The sequence below is a fragment of the Pristiophorus japonicus genome, chromosome 17, assembly GCF_044704955.1.
Source record: "Pristiophorus japonicus isolate sPriJap1 chromosome 17, sPriJap1.hap1, whole genome shotgun sequence".
Lineage (NCBI taxonomy): Eukaryota > Metazoa > Chordata > Chondrichthyes > Pristiophoridae > Pristiophorus > Pristiophorus japonicus.
The window spans coordinates 18026919-18041846 of record NC_091993.1 but is presented as its reverse complement, the minus strand read 5'-3'; the positions used below and the strand labels follow the sequence as shown (position 1 = coordinate 18041846).

The window sequence follows — 14928 nt, the reverse complement described above, 5'->3', positions numbered from 1 at the left end:
AAGTCCAGGTTAGGAGTGTCTCCCACAAGTTCACCCCTTGTGGTCAATGTTCTCAAGGTGTACAACTTAGGTCAGCTTATGCATGGGTTACAATGGTAGTTGAATACATGACACAGACCTTTCAAGGTCACTTGAAAAATTAAAGGAGGAATGTTGCTGGAGGGGAACTTTTTTTCAGTAGATTAACCTGATGAGATCTACAGTTTCAAAACTGAGCCATTAAGATCTGTCATACTGCAGGTAACTGGTCTGAGAATGGCACCAGCTGAGAGTGACCCAGGGCTAGCAGATCTAAGCAATACTGCTGGCTTCATGTCACTTCTCTGCCCAGTGCAAATGGATCTCTGCACACAAGTGCGCGGACATAAGCGCAGAATTGCATTCGGGCATCTGAACGTTGGTTAAGTTCTGGTGTTGCAGATCTTTGCCTTGGTGAGACCACACCTTGAATATTGTGTGCAGTTTTGGTCTCCTTATCTGAGGAAGGACATTCTTGCTATTGAGGGAGTACAGCGAAGGTTCACTAGACTGATTCCCAGGATGGCAGGACTGACATATGAAGAAAGACTGGATTGACTAGGCTTATATTCACTGGAATTTAGAAGAATGAGAGGGGATCTCATGGAAATATATAATATTCCGACGGGATTGGACAGGTTAGATGCAAGAAGAATGTTCCCGATGTTGGGGAAGTCCAGAACCAGTGTACATAGTCCAAGGATAAGGGGTAAGCCATTTAATACTGAGATGAGGAGAAACTTCTTCACTCAGAGAATTGTGAACCTGTGGAATTTTCTACCACAAAAAGTTGTTGAGGCCAGTTCGTTAGATATAGTCAAAAGGGAGTTAGATGTGACCCTTACGGCTAAAGGGATCAAGGGGTATGGAGAGAATGCAGGAATGGGGTACTGAAGTTGCATGATCAGCCATGATCTTATTGAATGGTGGTGCAGGCTTAAAGGGCCGAATGGCCTACTCCTGCACCTATTTTCTATGTTTCTATCCAGTCACCCTACCCTGCTATTTAAAATGGTGGGTTCGTTTGCCCTTCCTTTTCTCACCTATTTTCTCCCTTCTCTCCTGAAGGAGTCAACTCCATAATGGAGAATCGTTCCATGTCTAGCAATCCCACCAACCATTATTACGGCCCCCCATCTCCAGGTTAAACATTTAACCAACACTTTAATGATAAAATTATCTTGCAGTGCACAGGTTCTCTACAGAAGCTGAGCACCATTTCATGAGAGTGAATGTGATTGGCTGGCCTTCCATGGGCGTATCCATCCGGCTGATGGGATAGCGCTAAAATAAAAACCCAATGGGCAGGAACTACACAGCAGACAAGTTGACATCTGCAAGAGGAAAGCAGGGTTAACTTTTCAAGTGGAGAGCCCTCATCAGAATTGTTAACCTGCCTATTCTCTTCATATATTTCCAGCATATACGTTCTTGTTAACTTTCAAATTCCAGTTTTTCCTTGATACCCCTGGCCAAAAATCGATTGTGCTCCGGAAGCTGATTGCAAGTTGTTATTCAGTTCTTTAAGTAGGCCTAATGAGATTTCCTTGACAGATAATCAATGCTATTTTATAAAGTGAATCTCGGCTCTGCAGCAATGTTTCCCGTCATTTTGTTTTGGTGCGCTGGCCCTTTAACTGGCTGTGCGGCCCATTCAAGCGTTCGTGCATGAATGATTATTCCCATTATAGAGCTGGTGAGCAACCTGCACGGGACCTCCACACGGCTTAGCGGGAACGTTGCCCCAGAACACCATCCAGGGATATTTACTACTGCATTCTCCAGTCTGCCCGCTACTTACTGATGACCTATTCAGAGCTGACATCCACAAAACACATCCAATTTTTGTGTGAAATATCAATTCTTTGAAAGATGAGCTGTTTGACACAACGTTATTCTATATGTGGAAATGTTCATTAAAGTCAATAAGCTATGAAAGTCAAGAGAAATGAGGGGAATGTATGTTAAAAGTTATACCTGTAGTTTAAAAAATTAGGAATAGCTAGAGGCCATCAATATAAGATTGCCATCAAGAAATCCAATAGTGAATTCAGAAGTAACTTCTTTACCCAGAGAGTGGTGAGAATGTGGAATTCGCTGCCACAGGGAGTGGTTTGAAGCGAATAGTGTCAATGCATTTAAGGGGAGGCTGGTCAAGCATATGAGGGAGAAGTGAATCGAGGGTTATGTGAATAGATTTAGATGAGGAAAGACTGGAGGAGGCTCGATTGGAGCATAAATGCCGGCATAGGCTGAATGACCTGTTTCTGTGCCGTATATTCTATGTAATCCTATGAATAAGAGTAGTCAATCAGGATGGTGTTACTAATGGAATGAGTTACCTCAGAATGCCATTAATGCAAATAATAAATGAGGCAACTATGTGTATCTTAGGAGAGAAGGGATTGTGGGAATTGTCTTTTATTCATTTTGGAGATTAGGGTGTCGCCTGCAAGGGCAGTATTCCTGCATTCTAGGCCACTTCAGAGGGCAGTTAAGAGTCAATCACATTGTTGTGGACTGGAGTCACCTATAGGCTGCACTGGGTAAAGACGGCAGGTTTCCGTCCCTGAAGGAAATTACTGAACCAGATGGGTTTTTACAACATTCTGACAGCTTCAAGATCAATTTTACTGATACCAGCTTTTCATTTCCAGATTTTAGTTTTAAATTTAATTCACGTTCTCAAATTTCTGTGCTGAGGTTTGAAGTTGGGATTACTAATCCAGGCCTCTGTATTACTCGTCCCGTAACATAATCACTATACTACTAGGTAGATGGAACTCAACCGAAAGAAGAGGTTTGTTGGACCATGTATCCTTTTCTGTTCCTCAAACCAATAATTTTCTAGCTTTCAAATACTTCCACTGCCGCCTGTTGTAGATATTACTGAGAATGTGGGGCTACGGTGCATAGGTCTCAGCACATCCTATTTATAGGATTTCAGGGTTCTGATAATGTTGGAAGTGCACAGCATCTGACAGAGAGGACAGGCCAATCCTTTGGGTGTAGCACCCTCATCAGAATTAGAACCTGGAAGGTAAGTGAGTCTCTCAATGGAACAAACAAGATGGGGGGAGGGCTGGGGCGATGGAAGAGAACAGAAAGGGTTTTGTGTCTTTCCCATGCAATGTTGCCACCTAATTGGCTATTTTCATGCCCGTTTGTTCCATTAATGCCTGTATATCATCCATGTTTTTTTTTAAACCTGCCCAATTGATTCTCTGAGGCTGGAATTAGTATTCCAAACCCTTGACTTCCATCTGTTCCCTTTCTCCTCCTCTTTTTGCTCAGTCCTATTCAATCCAGCTCCAATGAAAGGTCCACACACAATGTGGTGGTCTATTTTTCTCTCTCCAGATGCTGGCAGACCTGTAAAATATTTGCAGTTTGCCTTTTATTTGCACACTCCAGATTCTGATGCAGTTTACGGTGCAGCAGCAATCAACAATGTTTTAAGGGATTGTGTGATAGTGCAGTGCCTTGGAAATGCACCACAAAATGCCTTGGGGTTGAGAGACACCAGTTAGTGCCCACAATTTCCACCGGAGGACCTCCTGATCTCTGTGCATTGTGGAGAAGTGCTGAATGCAGGCCAGGTATTTTCTCTCAAACGAGGGAAGGAATGTTTGAGGGATACCCACCTTGGGTTGTTCTTCAGGAACAGCAGTGACCATTAACCAGCAGAATTGGCCATGTGGCCATAAGAAATGGGAGTAGGCCCTACGGCCCCTCGAGCCACTTCTCCATTCAATAAGATCATGGCCAATCATCTACCTCCATTCCTGCCCTATCCCCATATCCCTTGATTCCATTAGTGTCGAAAAATCTCAATCCTGAATATACTCAGAGACTCCGCATCCATAGCCCTCTGGGGCAGAGAATTCCAAAGATTCACAACCCTCTGAGTGAAGAAATTTATCCTCATCTCCGTCCTAAATGGCTGACCCTTTTACCCTGAGACTACGGCCCTAGTTCTTGACTCTCCAGTCAGGGCATTGTACTAAAGACCTATGGCTAGAAGTGCCTGCTGTCAGGCTTTAGAGATTGCTTCGTCTCCAGGTAGCACGTGCAACAAATGGTGATTCCATTGAGTATGTTACCAGCTATGCTTGTATAATTTGATTGGCATTTCTCTTTTCTCTTACAGCCACTAACTGGAACTATTCTATATTAGCGCTTGCATTCGGGGCACTGTTCCTAGGTTTCCTCATTCTGGTATTAAGCTCTCGGGCAAACAAGTAAGTCAGGTCTTGCTGTTATCATCCCAGTGTATTGTTTGCTATTTTGTACAACTTTCCACATATTTCTGTTTTCTGCAGTAAAGAACTTTTCTAGCTGACGGGTCATGTTCATTCTGAAGGTTGTACATTGTGACTAATCTTCCTTTGCACTGGAACATTCGGGTTCAATGCCATGAGGTTCTGTTAAGCAGGTTCACCAATAAATGTTCCTGTTTATTCTCTTATCTCTTCCCTCGCCACCCCCTTCTGTATAAAAATGGTGATATCAAAAATCTAGACATAAATCACGAAGGGGAAGTTTAAAAAGCATAAACAAAAGATACAGCTGTATTGAGAGATTTTTAAGGACACTGAGAGAGAACGAGATTAGAAAAGGCATTAAACTGAAACAAAGGTCGGGGATGAAAAGAAAACAAAATTGTTGAGAGTAAATTGTAACAGTAAAAAGATTAGTTGGTGTGTTCATAGTATGCAAAATATTTCTTTAATAAATAAGTGATGCTGTAACACTGCCATGTAGCAGGGTTGGACATCGGCGAAAATCTTGATCTGAATTGCTTTGAGTGAGACTGGCCTCCTCCAGCAATGGAAGACATTGAGAGAAGAGTCCGACCTCCTCTTCCAGCCACTAACCAATGCTGAACTAGATTGCTCGTAACGCCAGCATCCAATTCAGTCCGGAGCTGAGCTCCGAACCCCATATACTCCCCATCACCAAGACAACCTACATTGCACTTCCATAACATCGCCCGCTTTCCCCCCTGCCTCTGTTTCCCCAATCAATTTGCACCAGTGTAACTCAGTTACTTACGATTTTTTTAGGTCAGTTTTTTTTTCAGCCAAAAGGGGCGTAACCAGCCACCTACGCCAATTCTGGCCATTTAGGGAAGTTTGGCCAGCTGAGAGTTACTTCAATTCTGCTTAGGCCGGCCGGCCAGCCAGCCAACCGACCAACCGACCTAACATGGCAGCCCGATCTTTTTGCCACACATCAAGCCTCCGCCCCCCAAAACTAAAGGTTGGGTTACGCCAGGCCAAAATGAAGAAATCCAATGGGGAAACTTAGAATCTGTCTTTTGGTACACTTAGGCTCCCAAAAATCGGGTGTAATTCTTCAAGTACTCCAAAAAAATGCTTTGGGGAAAATTGAGCCCAATATCTTCTTTGTCTAGGCATCCATTCTTATTGATTGTGTCTCTGTGAAGTTCCTTGGGCCGTTTTTTGACATTTAACTTGTTCTATAAATGCAAGTCATCGTTGTTGGAAACATGGGGGGTAAGGGTGGCAGTTATAAAGAGCAGATAATGTGTCCTCAAAGTATAAAAATAATTCACAAAAGAGGCTATCGGTTCGAAGTGTGAGTAATAAGCTAAAGATTTTTAATTGATTTTTATTGAAAATTGAACAAGACCTCAGTTTGCAAAATAGTCAAAAGACTCAATAATGTGGATTTAAGAATTCTATGTGGAAAAGGAAAAGTTGAACCCAGACAATGACGATTAAAAGCTTAATATGACTTGGGGACGAAATAAATGATCATCCAGCAAAGTGGACGCTGACTCAGTTGAGGCAGATGCATGTGGATGAGGGAGGGAATTTGGACCATCTTGGCTCATCCACTCAGCAGATAAAAACCTTGCTCCTTCTCATCATGTCCTATAATCGACTCTTGAACGAGTCTAACTTTTTTCACTTTCACTGCCCTCCCTGGAAAATCAGTCCAAGTGTCAATCACTCTTTGTGTGAAGACATTCTCCCTGACATCTTTCCTTTCACCAGTTTAACTTATGCCTCCTTGATCGAGCATTCTGGCATAACTTGAAGCGGTGCCCCAGATTAACCTTATCTATGTAATTTACCATGTTGTACACCTCGTGTAAGGTGCCTTCTCAGTCGCCTCCTGTCAAGGCTAACGAGCCCCAGCTTCTTCTAACATTTCTTGTAACTCAATTGTTTGATGCTAGGGCTAAGCATTGTGTAACAGGACACTGGAGAGACATCTGATTCAGTTGGCAATACAGAGAGAGATGAAAACTGTTCACATTGGACCTGAAGAGAATAAGCTTGAAGGGATTCTCCTCTTCCTGTTGTATGTACTTGGCCAATACTCAGCGGTCTCTCTTATCTCCTTGCAATTGTAGGAAGCAAAAGATTAAGGCACTGAATGAATCCAAGGACAAGATTGCAACAGAGAAAGAGTCCTTGCAGAAGACGATGATACAGTATGCAGCTGAAGTTGATAACTACACAGAGATAGACCAGATGTTACAGACCAAACAGGCCTACATTTCCATGAACCAGGTGCCATCGAGTTCATCTCCACAAACCTCAGCCAAACGGGGAGAGATTATGATCGAATGGAAGGATGGAAATATAAGTTCCCTTTTCATGGACGCAAAGGAAGATGACGTGTAGAACCCCAAGTTACAAGACTGAGCTCCACTTAGAGAATTTATTATTAAGTTTAAAAAAAAAAAAAATGATTTTTGTAAAATAGTTTTAGTAGATAAAAGGACAAATGGATGGCAAGCTGGCTACAGAATAGCAAGCGGAGAGTAGGGGTTAGAGACGGGGCTACTCCAACTGGCAAAAAGGTGTCCTGCATGGATCGGTGCTGGGACCACTGTTGTTCACAACTTACATAAATGGTTTGGACCAGGGAATCGGAAGTACATTTTCAAAATTTGTGGACGACACCAAATTGAGGGGTTGTAGTTAATACCAAGGGAGACTGCGACCAAAGACAGGAGGACATTAATAATCTTGCAGAATGAGCATGTAATTGGAAAATTAATTTTGATTATAGATATGTGTGAGTTGTTACATTTTGGTAGGAAGAATAAGGAGGCCATGTACTGCTTGGAAAATGGGGTAGAGGAGCAAATGGACCCAGGAGTACAGATACAGAAACCACTAAAAGTAGTGATGCAGGATAATAAGGCCATAAATAAAGCACTGGGGTTTAATTCTGGAGGGATAGAATTGAAAAGCTGAGAAGTTATGTTAAATTTATATCGAACCTTGGTTAGACGACGCATTAAAGTTATGAAGGGGGTTGATAGGGTAGACATAGAGATGTTTCCACCTGTTGGGGAGACCAAAACTAGAGGCCATAAATATAAGATAGTCACCAATATGGAACTCGCTGCCACAAAGAATAGTTGAGGCAAACAGCATAGATGCATTTAAGGGGAAGCTGAATAAGCACATAAGGGAGAAAGGAATAAATGGATATGTTGGTGGGGTTAGATGAAGAAGAGGCTCGTGTGGCGCCTAACTGCTAGCATACTTCAGCTGGGCTGAATATTCTGTCTCTGTGTTGTAAATGCTATGTGATAAATCTCGACATGTTTCATATGGAGCCAATTAACCCATTTGTGCTGACTTGTTGCGCAGAGAGAAGGGAGATTATCCCTTTTGCTCCTAGTGGTTTCTTTTTATAGTTTAAAAAAACATCGCAAATAGTACATCTATTTAAATAGTCTGCAGCATTTACAACGATGTTTCCTGGTTTGTAACCAGCCTGTATTAACAGCATATTTCCAGTCTGGCTGTGCTGCACCATCAGGCCTGGGCTCTGGCTCCATGAACAGGTTGTTCCCAGATTATCTGTGTCTGGGTTGTATTAACAAGCATGCTTGCTCCAGCCTGCCTGGCCTGTCTATCTCTAGTTAGCCAATACTCATATTGGACCAGACCTTGCTGGAAAAATAATGGCGAGTTAATGATACCCGATGTTATTAATGTGCAAATCGCCCAGCAAATTCAAAGGATTAAGAGTTGCACCATGAGTTGCGAATCTCCCGAATTTGCTGGTCGATTTGCGCCGCTCTGCTGTTTGCTTCGCACAAAAGGCACCTCGCGCTTCACCTCCCCGTTACTTTAAAGAACTTGCTGGATTTGCACATTAACTGCCCATTGAACTCGCCGCAGAAACTTGAGTCTGGTAATATAAGAGTGCAAGAACCTTTTAACGATGTGATAATTATTAGTACAATGCCAACCAGTCTCTCTGGCCTAGAATGGGAACAATTTAAATTGTTCAATCTCATTCCTGCATGTCGTCAATTGTTATAGATTTAAAAAATGTCAAATTTTAAATTAAGATTTTCTTATGTTTCCTTTCTGTCTCTCTTTTCTCTCGCTCTCTTAATCTAATCTTTATTTTCCTCTCATTATTTATCTTTCTTTACCTGATTTGATTCAAATTCACCCTCCTTCTCAGTGGTCCCCCTATTTAATTCTCAATCCATAACATCTGATTGGTGAAGGAGATCCCCGTTGGTCCCGTATGCACTAAGGTCCCAGATGCCCAGTTGCCCTTGCACTCCCAGCAAAGTTATGGTGCAAAAGATCTTTGAGCTGAAGGGTGCAGAAAAAAGTCTACCCAGCACCCTGTGCCACGAGATGCCTCACCCAGCAAGGTCCAGCCCATTCTATCTTCTCACTAGTACGGATTGTTGGATGGTGTAACGATCCATATAGACTTATTAGAAGAAAGAAAGACTTGGATTTATATAGCGCCTTTCATGACCACCGGATGTCTGAGTGCTTTGCAGCCAATGTAGTTCTTTTGGAGTGTAGTCACTGTTGTAATGTAAGAAACACGGCAGCCTATTTGCGCACAGCAAGCTCCCACAAACAGCAATGTGATAATGACCTGATAATCTGTTTTTTTTTGTTATGTTGATTGAGGGATAAATATTGGCTCTTCTGCGCTTCTTCGAAATAGTGCCATGGGATCTTTTACATTCAGTTGAGGGAGTAGAAAGAGCCTCGATTTAACATCTCATCCAAAAGACGGCACCTCCATCAGTGCAGCACTCCCTTAACACTGCACTGGAGTGTCAGCCTAGATTTATGTGCTCAAGTCCCTGGAGTGGGATTTGAACCCACAACCCTCTGACTCAGAGGCGGGAGAACCCACTGAGCCACAGCTGACGCCTTAGCCACCCTTATCCAACAACGTAAATAACTTTAGTTAATGGAAAAGGAAAGTCTGAAGGAGAGGTTTTAGCACAAATTACTCCTTGTCTCACCAGATTCAAAAATATTAAAGGTGTGCGGTATATTTTGCTCTGTACATAAAGTTAAAGAATTTTTTTTCTAGTAAGCTTGTATCAGATTAGTAAAAAAAAAAATGTGCTCCTGTAACTTTACACGCAGGGGAAAATATTTTCTGTTATTTTGCTTTGTTTGGAAATTATGTCAATTTGGTCACTTCTGTCCCCCGCCACGGAACCCTGCAATTTTCAGTCTTTGCCTGCATCCTGCGTCACTCCAGTGATGTGCTTTATGGGGCAGCCTGTGAATATCCCAAACAAGCTCCATTCCAGTCTGTGGCAACTGATCCTTCAGGCCAGCCGGCAGGCCGGTCCAGAAGCACCTGTGCCAGTGTTTTGATATTAGCTAGGTAAGGCCGTGCACTCGGCTTTTATTAATAGTTTCTAGCTCAGCCTCCAGGCCGACCTTGCACAAATTGTCACACAAATCAGGGGTCTCACTCTGGGATGCACCCACTTGTATACGAGGGGAAATTGCTGACTGAATTAACAATATCGTAATGATACCATATTGTAACAATAGCAACTTTATAAAAAAAAAAGAGGGGATAATTTTAAGTACCCCCAACTTTTTCTTCTTTGAATTTGCTGGTTATTTAGCAAACCTCTTGCACTACTTTATGTTTGCAATATTAAAAAAGTACCATTTTTAATTGAAATAAACTTTTGTCAACAAATTTGGTTGAATAAAACGACACGGAGCTAGATGTGCTTTTGTTTGAACGATGTAGGACCAGGAAGAGAATCTACTGTTTCTGTCGAGCTCCAATTAGATACATAACCCAATTTTTAAAAAGTGATTATTTGCAACAGCTTTTTTGTGTCCTTCTGCGCATGCGTGCCTGTGCCTTTGCCCCTTTTTTGCATGTTCGACCCGATCGCGCATGCGCAATGCAACCTACGAGGAAGCCAGAAGTGGGGCCAAACCGCGTGAAACTCATTGCCGCTGGAGCTGCTTCTCGGGCTTTTGGATTATCTCCAGGACTTTTGCCTAAAGTATCATTGTGATTATCTAGACGAACATTTTCACGGCCTACTGTGGGAGAGAAAAGATCGGAGGTGGGAGCGAAAGAGACGGGGGTGGAGGGGGGAGAGAAAGCAATCAACAATCAGGACATGTGATCGAGGGGTCCCAATCAGAACATTTTTCTGTTGCAAATAAACGCGTCCATAAAATAACGTACTGGAATTTACTGAGGCCATGCTGTGTGGAAGTTAAAGGCTTTGTGCTGTCGCCTTCAAAAGCGGTGTCATCCAGTGACCAAAGCTCAGGAGAGTGACGTCGTTCAAAACCGTCTGCAAGTAGATGGACCAAGGCATGGCCATTGCTACTTAATGTGGAAAAGTGTAAGGTTGACATTGGTGCAAGGCCTTGAACCACACATAGTGGATTGGTCCTGCTTTGAAATGGGCCAGTCGATTGTGGGATTTCCCAGTTTAGTTTGATGGACAGGTGCCTTCGCTTATTGAGAGAACAGTGCTAACATCTGCCCTAAACAGCTGGCCCCGTTTGATGAAATAGATATGATGAGGTATTTTGTGCAGAAGCAGTGGATGTGATTTCAAAACCTGAAGCAGCCACAAGGCCAATTGTTGCTCAATTCTTCAACAGCAGCAACTTGTATTTATATAGCGCCTTTAACATAGTGAAACATCCCAAGGCGCTTCACAGGAGTATTATGAGACAGAATTTGACACCGAGCCAAATAAGGAGAAATTAGCATAACTGACCAAAAGCTTGGTCAAAGACGTAGGTTTTAAGGCGCATCTTAAAGGAGGAAAGAGAGGCGGAGAGGTTTAGGCAGGGAATTCCAGAGCTTGGGGCCTAGGAAACAGAAAGCACGACTGCCAATGGTTGAGCAATTATAATCAGGGATGCTCAAGAGGGCAGAATTAGAGGAATGCGGATATCTGTCGCAGTTGTGTGGGGTGGACTGTTTGGGCTGGGTGCTCTTTACCTTTCCGCCATTGTTCATTGTTCATAGGTTTATATGTAACCTTCAAGACTTCTGACCGAGGGCCGTGTGGCTCTTTGTCGGCCGGCACGGACACGATGGGTCGAAATGGCCTCCTTCTGCACTGTAGATTTCTATATTTCTATCTCTGGGCGGGGTGGGGGTGGTTTTAGGGCTGGAAGAGATTACAGAGATAGGGAGGGCCGAGGCTATGGGGGGATTTGAAAACCAGGATGAGAATTTTGAAATCGAGGCATTGCTTAACCAGGAGCCAATGTCGGTCAGCGAGCACAGGGGTGATGGGTGAGTGGGACTTGGTGTGAGTTAGGACATGGGCAGCCGAGTTTTGGATCACCTCTCATTTACGTTCAACACTATGGGTGCTCTTATCCGCAGTGTCTGTTTTGTACCAAGCCCTAAATTGCAGAGGTAATCCAAGGTCGGAGTCGGGGCCCAATTCCACGGCAGAGAAATGGCTTGAGATCCCCGTAAGGGGGCAACGTTTGGGTTTGACGTTGCATGGAGCACAGCAATATGATAATGACCAGCGTTTGCATATGGAAGTTGGTTAATTCAGCTTCTGAAAGGTGTTCGTGTTTAGTTCACTCGAAATAATGTGGTTGGTATCACTGGGGAGAGAAATTTCACTTAGCAACAGCTGGTGTTTTGTGACCAACCAGCCTTTGATAGTCATAATAGAATGTTCTTCTAGATTAGAAATATTATGTTCGGGTAAGAGAAGTCTCGAGACTCATGGTTTATGCTTACACAGCAAGGCCGTGATGTTTTGTGTGTGTTGTTGATGGAGACTTGTGTTTCTGATCTATGCAGAACCAGAGACTACCATATTAGGTAATGCCTGCTCCGGTTTGATACAAAAATAGTGTATAAATGTAAATCTTTTCCTTCGTGTGAGAGCATGGAGATGGCCATGCCTAAGTAAACGTGCTATATCTGGGACTATGCTTGTAAGTTGCTTTTTATGCTGAAGTTAAAGAATAAAATGATGATAATCAGAAGATTAAATTTGTTGCTACTCAAGTGAACAAACAGAAGTCGTTTTAAGCCAACAAACAGATAATCTGTTTTAGTTGTGTTGATAGAGGGATAAATATTAGTACAAGTAGTATAGTATTAGGCAGTCCCTCGTATCGAGGAAGACTTGCTGCCACACCAAAAAGGGATGAGTTCACAGGTGTTTCAATAAGGGACCTGACATTCCAGGTCCTGAACTACATATTGAAGGGTGGAAGATGCCTGTGTGTGGAATTTTTAACGTGTGGTGGCCATTGCACACCAGCCACCACACGGGCTTGACAGCTAGGTCTTGGTCCAGTGGCAAGGGTTAAACCAAGACGACTGGAGACCAAGCTCTGCTGCACGGACCTAGTACGTACACATACTCCTACTGTCCATAGATTGCAGTGTGGGTTGGCCCGTGCTGCACCTTCCCTGGGCCCCCAACTCTGCTGTTGTTACACACTGCGTCGCTCCTGGGCCTCTGCCTCACTGCTCGGCTCCTCGACCCCGACACTGCCGCTCCTCGATTGGCACAGGACACCGGTGTTAACTCTCCTGCTCCTCTTCAAAATAGTGCCATGGGATCTTTTACACACACCTGAGAGAGCTGATGGGACCTCGGTTTAGCGTTTCATCTAAAAGACAGCACCTCCCACAGTACAGCACTCCCTCGGAGCGTTAGCCTAGAATTTTGTACTCCCATCTCTGGAGTGGGACTGGAACCCATAACCTTCTGACCCCGAGGCGAGAGTGCTAGCTACTGAGCCACAGCAGACACTGTAACTCCTAGGTCTAAAATGTGTCCCTTAGACATCCCAGGAGTTTAAAAAATCTATCTGAAGTTATGATTAGACGCTGCCGACATGCCCATCCACACTTTCAAAACATTTCAGGCCAATATTCCAGGAGTCCTTCTCCACTAGCAGCACAGCAGAGCCCCACCCGCTCATGAACTGGGCCTTAAACACCACCCCAAATCCCAGGGTTGGGGTCATTTGGATAGTTACAGCGGACCACCCATTCCTGTGAGGGAGCTTCAGAGGGTCCCTCGCCAATCCGCCTGCTCAAGTCGAAGTGTCACATGGGACAGCAAATCCCATTGCTGTTTGTGGGAGCTTGCTGTCAGCAATGCTGAAGGCAAGGTGGCAGTAGTTTTGTATTTAGCTCCAAAGCAAACAATTTTGTGACATTTTTCAAGTAATCGATGCTTTCTGGGATCAACTAACTTTCTCACTACACATTACCAGTTCATCCACCAGGCTCACAACCACTTGCTTCATCGTGGATTCTCTAAACCCAACTGGCTGGGGTTTTATTGAGTCTTGTGAACATCACGTGACTGGCTAAGCCACTCACAAGTCAACAGCTCTACAACTATTTTTGTAGGAAACAAATAATCAAGTGCCCCCTGATTAAAGGGGGTGGGGGCACATTGCAAAAACTTTTCAACTGCCCCTTGTTTTTTGTTGAGGGCACTAAAACACAAATTATACAAGTGCCCCCTGACTAAAAGGGGGGTGGGGGGGTACTAAAACCGACATAATAAACAAATTAGGTTTCAGTCATTAAAATCAAGTTGCCAGGGGTGATGATGCACTCCAGTCCCTCCGGCGCCCACCTCTCTTAGAAGGCCGCAGGCGTACCTCAACAGCTCTTTTGTTGCAAAGACTACTGCACCTGGTATTGCCAGGTGGTCTCCCATCTAAGTACTAACCAGGCCTGACTCTGATTAGCTTGCAAGATCTGTCCGTTTTCATACTAGTGTGGCTTCAGCACACTATAACCAGAATTTGCCGAAACCCGGGATTGAACCAGGGACCTTTAGATCTTCAGGTTAATGCTCTCCCAACTGAGCTATTTCCGCCCAAAGAACACCAGTTCCTTCGAGCCGGAATTGAACCAGCGACCTAAAGATGATTTTGCTTTGTATTCCACTACAGTCCTCTGCTCTACCAACTGAGCGATTGAAACAGCTCTACAAACCTGTGAGCATACTCACAGGTGCATACATTACACCACCCTTTCCCAATCCAGGAATTTTGCAGCCTTAAACGTAACCACTGGGAGTGAGCGGTGTGCATGCATGTACTCATCCATGAGCAGGACTTACTCCTGTGTGGGATAACTGGCTTACTGCCTGGCTGGAACCTGGACTGCAGGTAGTGGTCACAGACCTGTAATTGCAGTGAGAGTTCAGCATTCATATTGTTAATTTATGGAACAGGTTGCCACCTAATGCAGTGAAAGCAAACTCCAAGCATTTAGAAAGGAAATAAACCAATTTTTGATGTAACAGAAGTTATAGGAGTGTTCGCATGGCACAAGGAGGAGAGAGCGGAAAACAGTTCAGTGCAGGTTCTGAAAGACGCGTAAAAGATGCAAGGGAGAACAGTCTCTTGTTCCTAGGTCATGTTGCTAGACTGTCAAAAATCAGTAACTCCACTTATGTTCATTATATTGCTCATTTTCACTGCACCCCATCTTCTCCCTTGAAGCCTCATCTTGTCTTCACCCAATGTCTACATATTTGCCCTTTCCAATAAAGGGCACTGGCTAGTAATCGGGTGTAGGAACTCAAACCGATTTCCCCTCCTTCAGCCGTGGTTCAGTCGATAATACTCTCACTCT

The 14928-nt window shown here is 43.8% G+C and overlaps 1 protein-coding gene and 1 non-coding gene across 2 annotated transcripts in view; one reads left to right on the top strand and one right to left on the bottom strand.

Moving 5' to 3' along the window:
* Positions 1–9948, top strand: part of LOC139228132 (uncharacterized) — a 34879-nt gene extending 24931 nt beyond the window's left edge. Inside the window, exons 5-6 of the mRNA XM_070859325.1 lie at positions 4169–4259; positions 6404–9948. Of these exons, the coding sequence (XP_070715426.1) occupies positions 4169–4259; positions 6404–6677 (365 nt within the window). The 3' untranslated portion in view covers positions 6678–9948. The remainder of the gene's footprint in view (positions 1–4168; positions 4260–6403) is intronic.
* Positions 9949–14091: 4143 nt separating this feature from the next.
* Positions 14092–14164, bottom strand: trnaf-gaa (transfer RNA phenylalanine (anticodon GAA)). The gene has a single exon. It is a non-coding gene; the product is annotated as a tRNA-Phe (tRNA).
* Between the last annotated feature and the right edge of the window lie 764 nt (positions 14165–14928).